Here is a 12,283-nt window from a genome sequence, read left to right as displayed (position 1 = left end):
CAGCAGAATACAATGTTATAATGGGCCTTTGAAACCTTCTCAGCAACAGTTGTTGTTCACAAAAGTTTGAAACATTTATTGGCAAGCTTGCATGGCTATTTTATGCAGTCTGTTTGTTTTTCATCCTTGCATCCACGAATCTCTTTCATTTTCAAAAAAAAAAAAAGAAAACATGTGAATTAGAAGCGGAATATTCATTTCGATTTTTTCGGCTAGGACTTTTTCGGTTATCGGCTAATCTCGCTTTTCTCTTAAATGAATGCGTTTCCGGAAGAGAGAAAACACATTTTCCATTCTAGATATTCTTTATATTTATTAGAAAAGGGTGTGATTTACCGAATCAAACACAGAATATATATCGGCCCATATCTATTATACATCCAAAAAAATATCAGCAATAGGAAGTAAAGGAAATCCTTCCTTTTCATATAGAGAAGTATCTAAGGTTTCACTGCATAGAGAACCGTCGCTTGACGCTATTCAATTTTAGAACAAACTATACAAGACACCAGTTAACTTTAAGCTTTCTTATTTCCTTGGTAAATTCCAACAGGTCCCCTGGAGTAGTATGGATACGAACTAGCGTGCTCTTTGATATCTTTCAAGGCACGTTTTAGGTTTTGTACAGCAATATCACTAGTTTGAAATGAGAATGCAAAACGAAAGCCAGAAATTTTGATATCATACTTTTCACCCATAGCTGTTATAGTTGATGGATTGATATAGTTTTTCTTTGTGTCCAAAAACACAAAGTTAGTTTGTGTTGGAATTTCTAGTATCAACCCCAATTTTTCACAGTATTGGGCAACCTCTTTTGCCTTTATATGTGCATGTTTCATTTTTGAGAGATTCTCATCTATTGCAATACTTGCCATCCTTGTAAGGATTCCAGCTTGTCTAATACCACCACCATTTTGCTTCTTGAAATGCGTTGCCTTTTGGATGAAGCTCTTATCGCCAACTAGAACCGAACCCACAGGAGCACCTAAACCCTTGGACAAACAGACTGAAATAGAATCAAAGAACTTGCTATACTCAATCAATGGAATACCAGTTGCAATGTGAGCATCCCAGATTCTAGCACCATCTAAATGTATTTTGATTCCTTTTTCACGACACCAGTGACTAATACGCTTGATTTCTTCAATTGGATAGATTAAACCATGCAACGTATTTTCCAGAGAGACAACTTTTGTTGGTGCTGCATGAACATCCCCATCATCTGGAATGAATCTTTCAATAATATCTTCCAAGGTCAAGTATAGTCCGTTACTTGGAATGATGGCGGTGACCATGGCCTGAGATAGAGTTGCCAAACCTCCAGCTTCGTGCACATAGACATGACCTCTATAATCACACAAAACAGAATGTGGAGGCTGGGTTAAGTGTGTCCTTAATGCGATTTGGTTAGACAAAGTTCCAGAGACACAGAACACACCAGCATCGAATCCCATCATGGAGGCAACTTTTGTCTCAAGAGCAATGGTATCTTTATCTTCATTATATACAGAGTCACCTAGAGAAGCCATTTTGACACTTTCAAGCATACTCTGGGTGGGCGTGGTGAAAGTATCACTGCGAAACTCATTATGGTTATCCGGGAGCAGGATTTCTGTATTCATAGTGGCAATATCTTCACTACTTTGGACCAAAAATAAATTAAGGAAATTTTATAACCGATTTTAATTATGGGAGTTTTACAGAACACTGTTCTGTCGAGACTTTTTTAAAAAGGTAGGTTTTTAGACGGCGTATTTATCACCAGGCTATCATTAAATACGCAGCTCATATCAAAAGACAAAAAAATTTTATGAATTACGACAACTGCAGGATTCGAACCTGCGCGGGCAAAGCCCAAAAGATTTCTAATCCTTCTCCTTAACCACTCGGACAAATTGCCAGAATCATGCTTTGAGTTTGTTGCTGGTAGTCGCTACTTTAGAAACTTATTATTGCCTTTTATTTAATATTGTATAAATTTATTTTCCCAAGAACAGCTGTAGAATGTTCCTTCTTTCTATAATATTTACTTAATCTCAAAATGGGTTTTGGGGAGATTCAATTTTTCTTCTGTGACTTTTTTCTAGTTTTCTACAATCTTGTCCAATCTTTTTCTGCCCATATTTAATTACCCGATTACGATAATAGGGAGTTAACCTTCCACCTGATTTCTTACATGTTTATAACGCATTTTAGTCATATATTACTCTTCATGACTTGCGTGAAATAAGAAGCCACAAGCACGAATCCAAATGTTTTTGCAAGAAAGGGCTTTTCAGGGTGTGTTCCAGAAAAGGAGAAAGAGAGAAATCGATTACTACTTCTACTATGACTAACTTCCACCACGCCCGTTGTCTACTCGTGCGATTATACACCTATTGCGTACTTACTAATACGTGTATCACAATTATCATTCCTGCGTACAATACTATAGCTATTGATAAAATTAGTGATTGTTCTTAAAAAGGTTCAACCGTCGAAACATTCCAAATTAGGAAATAATTTTGACACCTTCCACCTAGTCCTTTACACCTCAGCAAAGCTCTTATGGCCAAGTTGGTAAGGCGCTACACTAGTAATGTAGCGATCCTCAGTTCGACTCTGAGTGAGAGCATTTGTTTTTGCTTCTTTTTTATAGAACATATATTATGTATTACGTGAAGCCATAGTTTCCAAATCTGATTATGCCGCGACAGCCTCCTTGAAAGTGAGGAAAAAACAAAAACTGACTAGTTTATCAGGAAGTTAAATTTTTATGGGTGTTATTCTAATGAACCGCTGTTTACAAGTTTCTATATTTACTGTTTAACTAGTAAAGGAAAAAAAAGATATTTCAAAATCTAAATTAAAACAATCTATAAGAAAAGATCTATAACTTTCTATAACATCATTAGATAAAAAGCTAAGAAAAGTTTAACACATTTAGTCAACTTCTTCAACAGTTGGACCAGCTGGTTCTTCAGCTGCTGGACCTGCTCCAGGGAAACCACCTGGAGCAGCACCTTCAGCACCTGGTGCACCACCAGCTTGGTAGAACTTAGTCATGATTGGGTTAACAACTTGTTCTAATTCCTTTTGTCTGTCTTCGAATTCCTCCTTAGTTGCAGTTTGGTTTTCATCTAACCAAGAGATGACTTCTTCACACGCCTTAGTGAGTTGTTCTCTTTCAGAAGCTTCAACCTTTTCTTCAAATGCCTTTTCTGATGAGGTGTTCTTGACAGAGTATGCGTAGGATTCCAATTGGTTCTTAGCAGCAATTCTACCTGCTTCCTTTTCATCTTCTTCCTTGAATTTTTCTGCTTCAGAAACCATTCTTTCGATATCTTCTTGAGATAATCTACCCTTATCGTTAGTAATGGTAATCTTTTGAGTCTTACCAGTACCCTTTTCTAATGCAGAAACATTCAGGATACCATTAGCATCAATATCAAAGGTAACTTCAATTTGAGGAACACCTCTTGGGGCTGGTGGAATACCAGATAATTCAAACTTACCCAACAAGTTGTTATCCTTAGTTCTAGCTCTTTCACCTTCAAAGACTTGAATCAAGACACCTGGTTGGTTATCTGCATAAGTGGAGAAAGTTTCGGATTTCTTACAAGGAATGGTGGAGTTTCTTGGAATCAACTTGGTCATGACACCACCAGCAGTTTCAATACCTAAAGATAATGGGGTAACATCCAATAATAATAAATCTTGAGTCTTAGAGGATTGGTCACCAGTCAAGATAGCAGCTTGAACAGCAGCACCATAAGCAACAGCTTCATCTGGGTTGATGGACTTATTTGGTTCCTTACCATTGAAGTAGTCGGAAACTAACTTTTGAACCTTTGGAATTCTAGTAGAACCACCAACTAAAACAATTTCGTCAACACTGGACTTGTCCAATTTAGCATCCTTCAAGACTTTTTCAACTGGGTCTAAAGTAGATCTAAATAAATCTTGACATAATTCTTCAAATCTTGCTCTAGTTATAGAAGTGTAATAATCAATACCTTCAAATAAGGAATCAATTTCAATAGAAGTTTGAGCAGAAGAAGATAAAGTTCTCTTTGCTCTTTCACAAGCAGTTCTTAATCTTCTCATTGCTCTTGGGTTTCCAGTCAAATCCTTCTTGTGCTTTCTCTTGAAATCGTTGGCAAAGTGGTTGACTAATCTGTTATCGAAATCTTCACCACCTAAATGGGTATCACCTGCAGTAGCCTTGACTTCAAAGATACCTTCTTCAATGGACAATAAAGAAACATCAAAAGTACCACCACCAAGATCGAAAATCAAGACATTCTTTTCACCTTCTTCATTCTTCTTATCTAAACCATAAGCAATTGCAGCAGCAGTTGGTTCATTGATAATTCTTAAAACGTTTAAGCCAGCAATTGCACCTGCATCCTTGGTAGCTTGTCTTTGAGAATCATTGAAGTAAGCTGGAACAGTAACAACAGCATCGTTAACCTTACAACCAAGATAAGCTTCAGCAATTTCCTTCATCTTACCTAAAACCATAGAAGAGATTTCTTCTGGAGTGAAAACCTTGGTTTCACCCTTATATTCGACTTGAATCTTTGGCTTGCCAGCATCATCAACAATCTTGAATGGGAAGTGCTTCATATCAGTTTGGACTTCTGGGTCAACAAACTTTCTACCAATCAATCTCTTAGCATCAAAGACAGTGTTGTGTGGGTTCATTGCAGCCTGGTTCTTTGCTGCATCACCAATCAATCTTTCAGTGTCGGTGAAGGCAACATAGGATGGAGTAGTTCTGTTACCTTGGTCATTTGCAATGATATCAACTCTATCATTAGCAAAGTGAGCAACACAGGAGTATGTAGTACCTAAATCAATACCAACAGCTTTGGACATTTTTTTTTTTGTTGTTAGTGTGGGTTGGATAATTAGAGGCCAAAGGAAAAATATAAACAGGCAAAAGAAATCCAACAACACATTGATTAATTGATCATTGGGGCGGGAGCACGGTGTCCTTTATAGTGTTGGCTCAATTGCTTTCTCGACGAAATGTGAAATGGAAATGAGTATTTTAAAGGTTCGAGAATATTCTTTTTATGTCACTTCCCGATCGGGATAAGGTGCAGTGGGGGAGTCGCCACACTCCCCAAAGGGGCAGCGAGGTGGTGGGGGGAACGAGAAGTATCGGGAAACTGGCTCATCACGATTTCTTTTAAAGATGGAGAAAATTACCTTCATCAGTTACTAAGGCAAAGGAAAAAAAAAATAAACCAAGACACTTCTCCGACGGATTATACAATTCACTGGTTGTTCATTGTGAATAACAATTGGAGGAAACAGACAACAAACACAACAAGATGTCTACACCTGCTCGTCGTCGTTTGATGCGTGATTTCAAGCGCATACAACAGGACACTGCCTCAGCCTCAGGAGGAATATCCGCTTCACCGCTAGCCGATAACGTTATGATTTGGAATGCCATTATCATTGGGCCAGAGGATACGCCCTTTGAAGATGGTACTTTCCGATTAAGATTGACCTTTGATGAACAGTACCCTAACAAGCCTCCACAGGTCAAATTCACCAGTGAAATTTTCCACCCTAATGTCTACGCCACTGGTGATTTGTGTTTAGATATTTTGCAGAATAGATGGTCCCCCACCTACGATGTGGCCTCTATTCTCACCAGTATCCAGAGTTTGTTGAATGATCCAAACATCAGCTCTCCTGCCAACTCGGAGGCGGCTGCGTTGTACAAGGATCACAGGAGTCAATATATCAAGAGGGTCCGACAGACCGTGGAGAAGAGTTGGGCTGAGGATCTCGAAGACATGGACGATGAAGACGAGGACGATGAAGACGATGATGAAGATGAAGACGAAGAAGAGGATGCAGCATGATTGGCTCTAACATGGAGGACGTTTAGCACTCTCATACTATCGATTTTCTCAGTTCATAATCTGTTATACCTACCTTACCTACGCAGGTCTACTAATCTTTCACCATTCTACTATATACATGTATTATATACAGTTTAAGCTATAATAAGGTTCATACTAACCAGCAATAACCACCCTTCCCTCAACGTAACCAAAGATAGTACCATCTCTTATTACCCGTGGAGTGCGTTTGCCCATTCTTTTGCTCTCGTGCCAATAGGGCAGCCGCCTCCTCCTCCTCTTGCTTTAGTTTTCTTTCTGCCTCTTCTCTTTCCTCTCTCTCCTGAATCTCCCACGGATACTCCGGAACAACTCCTGTAACATTGACTCTACGATCTTTCTTGAAACATAAAACAGTTAAAAATACAAGCAAAACCAAAATAATCCGGTTGATTGGATTCATCCTTCTATCTTGCCTGTATTGTTGGAGTCTCCGAATACCAAAGCTGCGAGGATCTAGTGTTGGAAGTCTGTGAACAATGGTATCTTTGGTTGGTTTGAAAGTCTTCAAAATAGAAGGTAATTTAAATGGTAGATCAGGTGGAACATCTGGCCTTTTATTGAGTTTCGCTGAATCTAGCTCATTGTCGGTCATTCTTAAGGCAGATCTCGACGATTCACTCGATACTTCAGCTGTGTCATGTGAAATTTGTTCAACGATTTCATCCAATTTTGTGTGCTCATGCACACTTTTTATGTTATCAACAGACTTTTCATTACTTCCAACTTTTGAGCTATCAACGCCTTCCAATTCGACACCATATGGAGTATGGTAATCGTGTAATTCCACAAATCCTTCCCTAGGTCCATGGCTCCCATAGGCCCACCAAAGCGAGAACCTCTTGATATCTTTATCAATCCCTTTCCAATTTTTCTTTAATTTCTCATTCATCTCATCAATAACATGTTGCTGTTTAAAAAATGGTAGTTTTTCAAACGCCCTTGGATTTGCAAAATAAACTTTACAGTCAAAGTCAGTCAAGTCAAAATCTTCATCACTACCTGCGTTGACGTTAAAAATGGAAAAAATATCCTTCACTGAAGCCAACGCCAGCTTGTTCCTTTCTGTTCTTATATCTTGTTCTTGTTTCAACCTGGAATTGAGAAGCTTGGCCGACGGTTTGGCATATTTGACAGCTTTCTTCACGCCCTGCACGCCTGTCATTTTGTCTGTTTATTTGTGCCTCTTCTGGCTAAAAACATAGAACCTGAAAACTTGTCTAACAAACATGGTGTAAATTATTTGAACAAGTCCAAAAAATTGTGCGGGTGAATTTTTGGCCATCTTCTTCCTGAGGAATCCTTCTCATGACTCCTTTTATCAACTTAGAAGTTATTACCCTGTAGATCCTGTTACTATTCGTTATCCAAGATGTCTAACACTGAGACCAAAGTGCAGAGTGAGGAATCACAGACCCCTGATATTACAGCTTCGTTTTTGTCGTCGATCACAAATAAACCTGTCAATGTCAAAATTTATGATGATTTCATTTACACTGGTACATTGGCATCTATCGATGGTTATATGAATATTGTTCTTCAAAACGCAGAGGAAATAGTGAGAGGAAAGTCCACGAACACATACGAAGAAATTTTCATACGTGGTAACAATGTTCTATATATTTCAATGGCTTGAGTTGGATAAAATAAGATATTACTAAATTAAATATACAAACACACAACCACAACCACACACACAAACACAAAGCTAAACAATGTATATTGCATATATACCTGTATAATAAACGGTTACCACCTTATAGAACTGAATTATTTCTTTCATTTGTGATATGAAAAGCTAGTTCCTGTATCAGTCAGTATATAGGTATACCGACAAAACTAACAAGAGTACGATATATAATAAGAATGACCAAACTATTGGACATGATTAAAATCTTTGAACTTGGCAATATGCTTGACCCTAGTCCACAAATCTCTTAATTGCAATGGCACCCTTGGGTCTGCCGTAATACCATCAATAATAGCAACTACGTTGTTGATGGCTGCCTTCATTAGAAGGTTTTGAGATTGAACTTTTTCAATGAAAAAAACCCAGCATACAGTAGTTGCAATATTCAGCAGTGAATGTCCGTCGCCATATCCGACGAGGTTCAATGGTAAGTTCAAGACGGTCCAGAGTACGGATATTAAGAATGTCAATAACTGAACCCAAACAGCTATTCTGAATCCAATAGGATTATACCTGGTATTAGTGTACTCAAGACCCTTTTTGATTTGTCCCTGCATCGAGGCGTTCACTGGTAACAGATCAATGATAAATGACGAAGTGTAATTGATAACATGGAAAAATGCAAATATATCAAAGGGAATCAATGATATCTTACTCTTAGAGAAAATGAGTAGATATGCAAGGGCAAGCAGTGCATATGGGGTGGTTGAATGCGATCTTGCAGGTTTTATCATAAGCCTAATCGAGCTCACAACATCATGTTTTTTGTTTGCAACTCTTGCATTTCCTGAAGAAGAGGGGGACTTAGATGTCGACTCTGAATTGGCAGAGCCCGAGGCGGAATCAACAGTACCTGGTGTCGTCTTAGGCTGTTCCCTTGTCAATGATTGATAGAGGGATATGAATAGAGAGGCAGTGACGAATAGATATGCCAGTTTGTAGGGAACAATCGATGAAGAGATAAATGTTAGGAAGGAAAAGAATAAACTTGCCAATTGTGTGGCATACCAAACATGTGGTATAGTAATTGCAGTCATTGTGGATATAAGAAACTAACTAAGAAGCTTTCAATTGGAAAGGAAAACAGACACACAAGCAATTAATCACATATATAGGAAAAGAAGGACAGGAATAATTGAATAGAAACGTAATGGCGGGAAGGTAGACAATCCCATTTACAAAATTTACACATGGAGGAACACACACACACACAAAAGAAAAAAAAAAATATTTTTCAGTTCTAGTATTTTCTCCAAGTTTTGAAAGATTTTTCTTTGCAATTCAAGGTATTTCTAAGTAACCAGGGAAGGACCAGCAGGATCGGTAGGACAAGTAAGAAATGAGACAAAAGAGAGCCAAGCAGTACCGTAAGCAAATGCAAGTTTTGCGTACCACGTTCAAATTTAAAACTCCAATTCAATGTCTAGTTGATGATAGTACAATAATAGAGGCAGCCAATACAAGATACGATCTAATCAAAGGAGTCAACAGTGTTGTGCAGAATGAGACCAAGTTTTTCGTTACCCAATGCTGTATCCAACATTTATATGATTCCAACAACCAACCTGCCGTTGATCTAGCCAAGAAGATGGAGAAGAGAAGGTGTGGTCATAAGGACACCCTGTCTTCCTTTGAGTGTATCAAGAGCATAACCAATGTGGATGGTGAAAACAAGTATCGGTATCTTGTTGTCACGCAGAATGAGAGTCTAAGAACCAGTTTAAGAAACGTTGCTGGAGTTCCCCTGTGCTTTTTACACCGTAGTGTGATGGTGATGGAACCATTAAGTAAAGTTACAAAGAGGGTCGTTGATGCCGTGGAGAGGATGAAGTTAACACAAGGGCTCAACAACGTCAATGCCGGGAAAAGAACGCTTGAAGAAGAGGAAGCAAATACAGAGGACGACAAGCCAAAGCCGAAAAAGAGGAAAGCCAAGGGTGTGAATCCTCTAGCCATGAAGAAGAAGCAAAAGAAGCCTATACAAGGAAACCACAAGGAGAAAACACAGCAGAAGTTGGAGCCAGAAGAAGGCCACAATGACTCACAGAGTAATAACGACAATGGCGAAGAGAAGAAGAAGCGCAGAAGACGCAGACATCACACCAACTCGGAACCAGGAGGTGAAGGTCCTGTAAAAGAAACACAACCGGTAGAGTCTATACCCACTGGAGAAGGCTTCGCCTTAGTCGAGAGCACAGACTAAGAGAGCTCAGTTTTGAGGACTAATGTGTGTATAGACCTATAAAAGTTATAGATTTAGATATGGATTGTATAAATGTAAGTGCCAAATAGTACTTGGAGTTTGTAGTTCAGCAAGTTTGAGAACGCCAAAGGAAATTTTATAAAGTTTTCTTGAGAGGAGAAGGTGTTCCTTGGGACACCGATTTGGCCTTTAGTGCCCCCCCCCCCCTTCCGAGGATCAACACTACGATAGGCCAAGAATGGATTTTGATCAGAAGGTGCTACTACGTCAGGTCCTCCTAGAGAGTAGCTCTGTTCTTTCGGAGAGACATTTGAACGTGTCTGCGAAATGGTCCAGTGAAGCCCTAAATGGGATGACTCCATTTACTGCAGAGCAACAATATGCTGAGTTTCAGCTACTGAGAAGGGCCATGAATCAGAGATACACTGGAAATAGCCAATTGACATCTCCCCTTGTATCTTCTGGTGCATTTGAACCGGGCAACCCCACCGCTACTGGAACGGGTCTAGGGATATTACCTGGATCAGGTTGCGTATCTAGCACGATTCCGAATATTGATAGTGGTATCAGTATAGCAACTGATGGGGTGCAGAAAAGTACAACTGTAGAAAACTTATCTGGAAACATGGACTCCGAAAACACATCTGGAATAAACTTGGTATCAGACGTAGACAATGAAGAGTATACTCAATTCACCGAGAGAGGTAGGATAACTCTGGCCAATTCTTATTTCAATTGCAAGGAGTTTAACCGGTGCCACCATGTTTTGAAGGAATGTAAAAGTGCCAAGGCTGTGTTTATCAGGTTATATGCCCTATATATGAGCGGTGAGAAGAAGAGAAATCTAGACAATGGTACGCTACTGGGGCAAAATGATAGTAATACGTCAAACCCATATATTTCTACAATAGTAAAAGAACTTGAAGAATATAAAACCGTTAGAAAACTCAAACATTTGAATGATCCATTCCTATTATACCTACAGGGAATCATCCACCTTAGATCCAAAAAGTATGCTCATGCCCAAGAGATGTTCTACCAATCGGTATCGTTGTACCCTGTCAACTGGAGTTGTTGGAAAGAGTTGGTTTCGAGTCTATCTACTTTTAGTGAAGCACTTAGAATAATCGATCGTATTCAGAGGAATAATAAATTCTACGACAAAAGAGAATATCGGATAATGTTTTTATTTTTCAAAATTAATGTCTATCAAGAATTTTTCCAGATTTCAAATGAAGTTGTTGCTAATCTGAACGAGCTCTCAGAGATCTTCCCGAACTTCAGCTTCTTAAAGACACAAAAAGCTCTTATTTCTTATAACGAGCTTGATTATAACTCAGCGGAGAACATTTTTGATGATATCTTGAAGACAGACCCAATGAGACTAGATGAGATGGACATATATTCTAACATTCTTTACGTTATGGAGAATAAGTCCAAATTATCCTTTCTAGCCCATTATGCTTCCGAGGTTGACCCATTAAGACCCGAAACCTGCTGTATAATTGCAAACTATTATTCCATAAAATTTGATCATCAGAAAGCAATCATGTATTATAAAAGGGCATTGTCTCTAAGTCAAGACTGTTTAAGTGCATGGACTTTGATGGGTCACGAGTTTGTTGAGTTAAAAAATTCAAATGCTGCAATCGAGAGTTATAGAAGAGCTGTGGATACAAATAACAAGGATTTCCGAGCTTGGTATGGATTGGGTCAAGCTTATGAGGTTTTAGACATGCATTTGTATTCTCTGTATTATTACCAACGTGCATGTTCATTGAAACCTTTGGATAAAAGAATGTGGCAAGCTATTGGAAATTGTTGTGAGAAACTAGAGGAATATGAAGATGCAATAAAGGCATACAAGAAGGCCTCATCTGTTTCTGTTGATTCTGATCCTACAATTCTCTATAAACTGGGGGTGTTATTCAAAGAACTGAATGATGTCAAGAATGCCAAACTGTACATGAAACTATGTTTGGAAGAAGAATCCCATGGCGATGTAACTGACGAGACCACAAAGGCCAGGTTATGGCTAGCGCAGTATGAAATGAATAACAAAAATTGGCAAACAGCTTATAATTATGCCATAGAGGTAACGCAGGGGACGTCACAGGAAATCGAAGAAGCAAGGAATATTGCTAGAGAGGCCCGGATGAAACTAAATATAGCGAAAACTAGCAAGCAATTCCTATAATTGTCTCGTCTGGATTTTATGTCCTGTTTGAGTGAACTGGAATCTGCAAATACGGATGTACTTTGCTGCTTTCTGTGTCGGAGAATGTGTTCATCAACAACAGAATTTTGATTCTTCTTTTAGCTTATGCACCTATTTCTTGCAAACAGGTAAAGTGTCTAGTTACTGTTCTATCGTTTATGTAAATTAGTTAGATAAATTCATCAGCAGAGAAAGAGAGAAAGAGAGCTGTTGTTTTTGGGTGTGTACATCTCAGAGAGAAGATTTCAAATGCGCTCAGAAAACACTTG

General features: G+C 38.7%; 8 protein-coding genes and 2 non-coding genes across 10 annotated transcripts; 5 read left to right on the top strand and 5 right to left on the bottom strand.

The window, feature by feature from the left end:
* Nucleotides 1-518: 518 nt before the first annotated feature.
* Nucleotides 519-1,622, bottom strand: C5L36_0C00870 (uncharacterized protein; the record flags this gene model as incomplete). Its single annotated transcript, XM_029465761.1, has 1 exon — nt 519-1,622. One exon carries the CDS (start codon nt 1,620-1,622, stop codon nt 519-521), a length of 1,104 nt encoding a protein of 367 aa, XP_029321621.1.
* Nucleotides 1,623-1,818: 196 nt separating this feature from the next.
* C5L36_0Ctrna5S lies at nt 1,819-1,900 on the bottom strand. Its single transcript has one exon. It is a non-coding gene; the product is annotated as a tRNA-Ser (tRNA).
* Nucleotides 1,901-2,541: 641 nt separating this feature from the next.
* On the top strand, nt 2,542-2,614 carry C5L36_0Ctrna5T. Its single transcript has one exon. It is a non-coding gene; the product is annotated as a tRNA-Thr (tRNA).
* Nucleotides 2,615-2,922: 308 nt separating this feature from the next.
* C5L36_0C00860 (uncharacterized protein) lies at nt 2,923-4,860 on the bottom strand (the record flags this gene model as incomplete). The annotated part of the gene is made up of 1 exon (XM_029465760.1): nt 2,923-4,860. The coding sequence occupies one exon, from the start codon at nt 4,858-4,860 to the stop codon at nt 2,923-2,925; it is 1,938 nt and encodes a 645-aa protein (XP_029321620.1).
* A 461-nt stretch (nt 4,861-5,321) lies between these two features.
* C5L36_0C00850 (uncharacterized protein) lies at nt 5,322-5,864 on the top strand (the record flags this gene model as incomplete). The annotated part of the gene is made up of 1 exon (XM_029465759.1): nt 5,322-5,864. The coding sequence occupies one exon, from the start codon at nt 5,322-5,324 to the stop codon at nt 5,862-5,864; it is 543 nt and encodes a 180-aa protein (XP_029321619.1).
* Nucleotides 5,865-6,045: 181 nt separating this feature from the next.
* On the bottom strand, nt 6,046-7,068 carry C5L36_0C00840 (uncharacterized protein; the record flags this gene model as incomplete). Its single annotated transcript, XM_029465758.1, has 1 exon — nt 6,046-7,068. The coding sequence occupies one exon, from the start codon at nt 7,066-7,068 to the stop codon at nt 6,046-6,048; it is 1,023 nt and encodes a 340-aa protein (XP_029321618.1).
* A 207-nt stretch (nt 7,069-7,275) lies between these two features.
* C5L36_0C00830 (uncharacterized protein) lies at nt 7,276-7,539 on the top strand (the record flags this gene model as incomplete). Its single annotated transcript, XM_029465757.1, has 1 exon — nt 7,276-7,539. One exon carries the CDS (start codon nt 7,276-7,278, stop codon nt 7,537-7,539), a length of 264 nt encoding a protein of 87 aa, XP_029321617.1.
* Nucleotides 7,540-7,778: 239 nt separating this feature from the next.
* On the bottom strand, nt 7,779-8,630 carry C5L36_0C00820 (uncharacterized protein; the record flags this gene model as incomplete). The annotated part of the gene is made up of 1 exon (XM_029465756.1): nt 7,779-8,630. The coding sequence occupies one exon, from the start codon at nt 8,628-8,630 to the stop codon at nt 7,779-7,781; it is 852 nt and encodes a 283-aa protein (XP_029321616.1).
* A 302-nt stretch (nt 8,631-8,932) lies between these two features.
* Nucleotides 8,933-9,796, top strand: C5L36_0C00810 (uncharacterized protein; the record flags this gene model as incomplete). Its single annotated transcript, XM_029465755.1, has 1 exon — nt 8,933-9,796. One exon carries the CDS (start codon nt 8,933-8,935, stop codon nt 9,794-9,796), a length of 864 nt encoding a protein of 287 aa, XP_029321615.1.
* Nucleotides 9,797-10,034: 238 nt separating this feature from the next.
* Nucleotides 10,035-11,993, top strand: C5L36_0C00800 (uncharacterized protein; the record flags this gene model as incomplete). The annotated part of the gene is made up of 1 exon (XM_029465754.1): nt 10,035-11,993. One exon carries the CDS (start codon nt 10,035-10,037, stop codon nt 11,991-11,993), a length of 1,959 nt encoding a protein of 652 aa, XP_029321614.1.
* Between the last annotated feature and the right edge of the window lie 290 nt (nt 11,994-12,283).

This window comes from Pichia kudriavzevii, chromosome 3, assembly GCF_003054445.1.
Source record: "Pichia kudriavzevii chromosome 3, complete sequence".
Classification (NCBI taxonomy): domain Eukaryota; kingdom Fungi; phylum Ascomycota; class Pichiomycetes; order Pichiales; family Pichiaceae; genus Pichia; species Pichia kudriavzevii.
The sequence above is the reverse complement of the archived record's forward strand: the minus strand, read 5'-3'. Positions and strand labels throughout refer to the sequence as shown.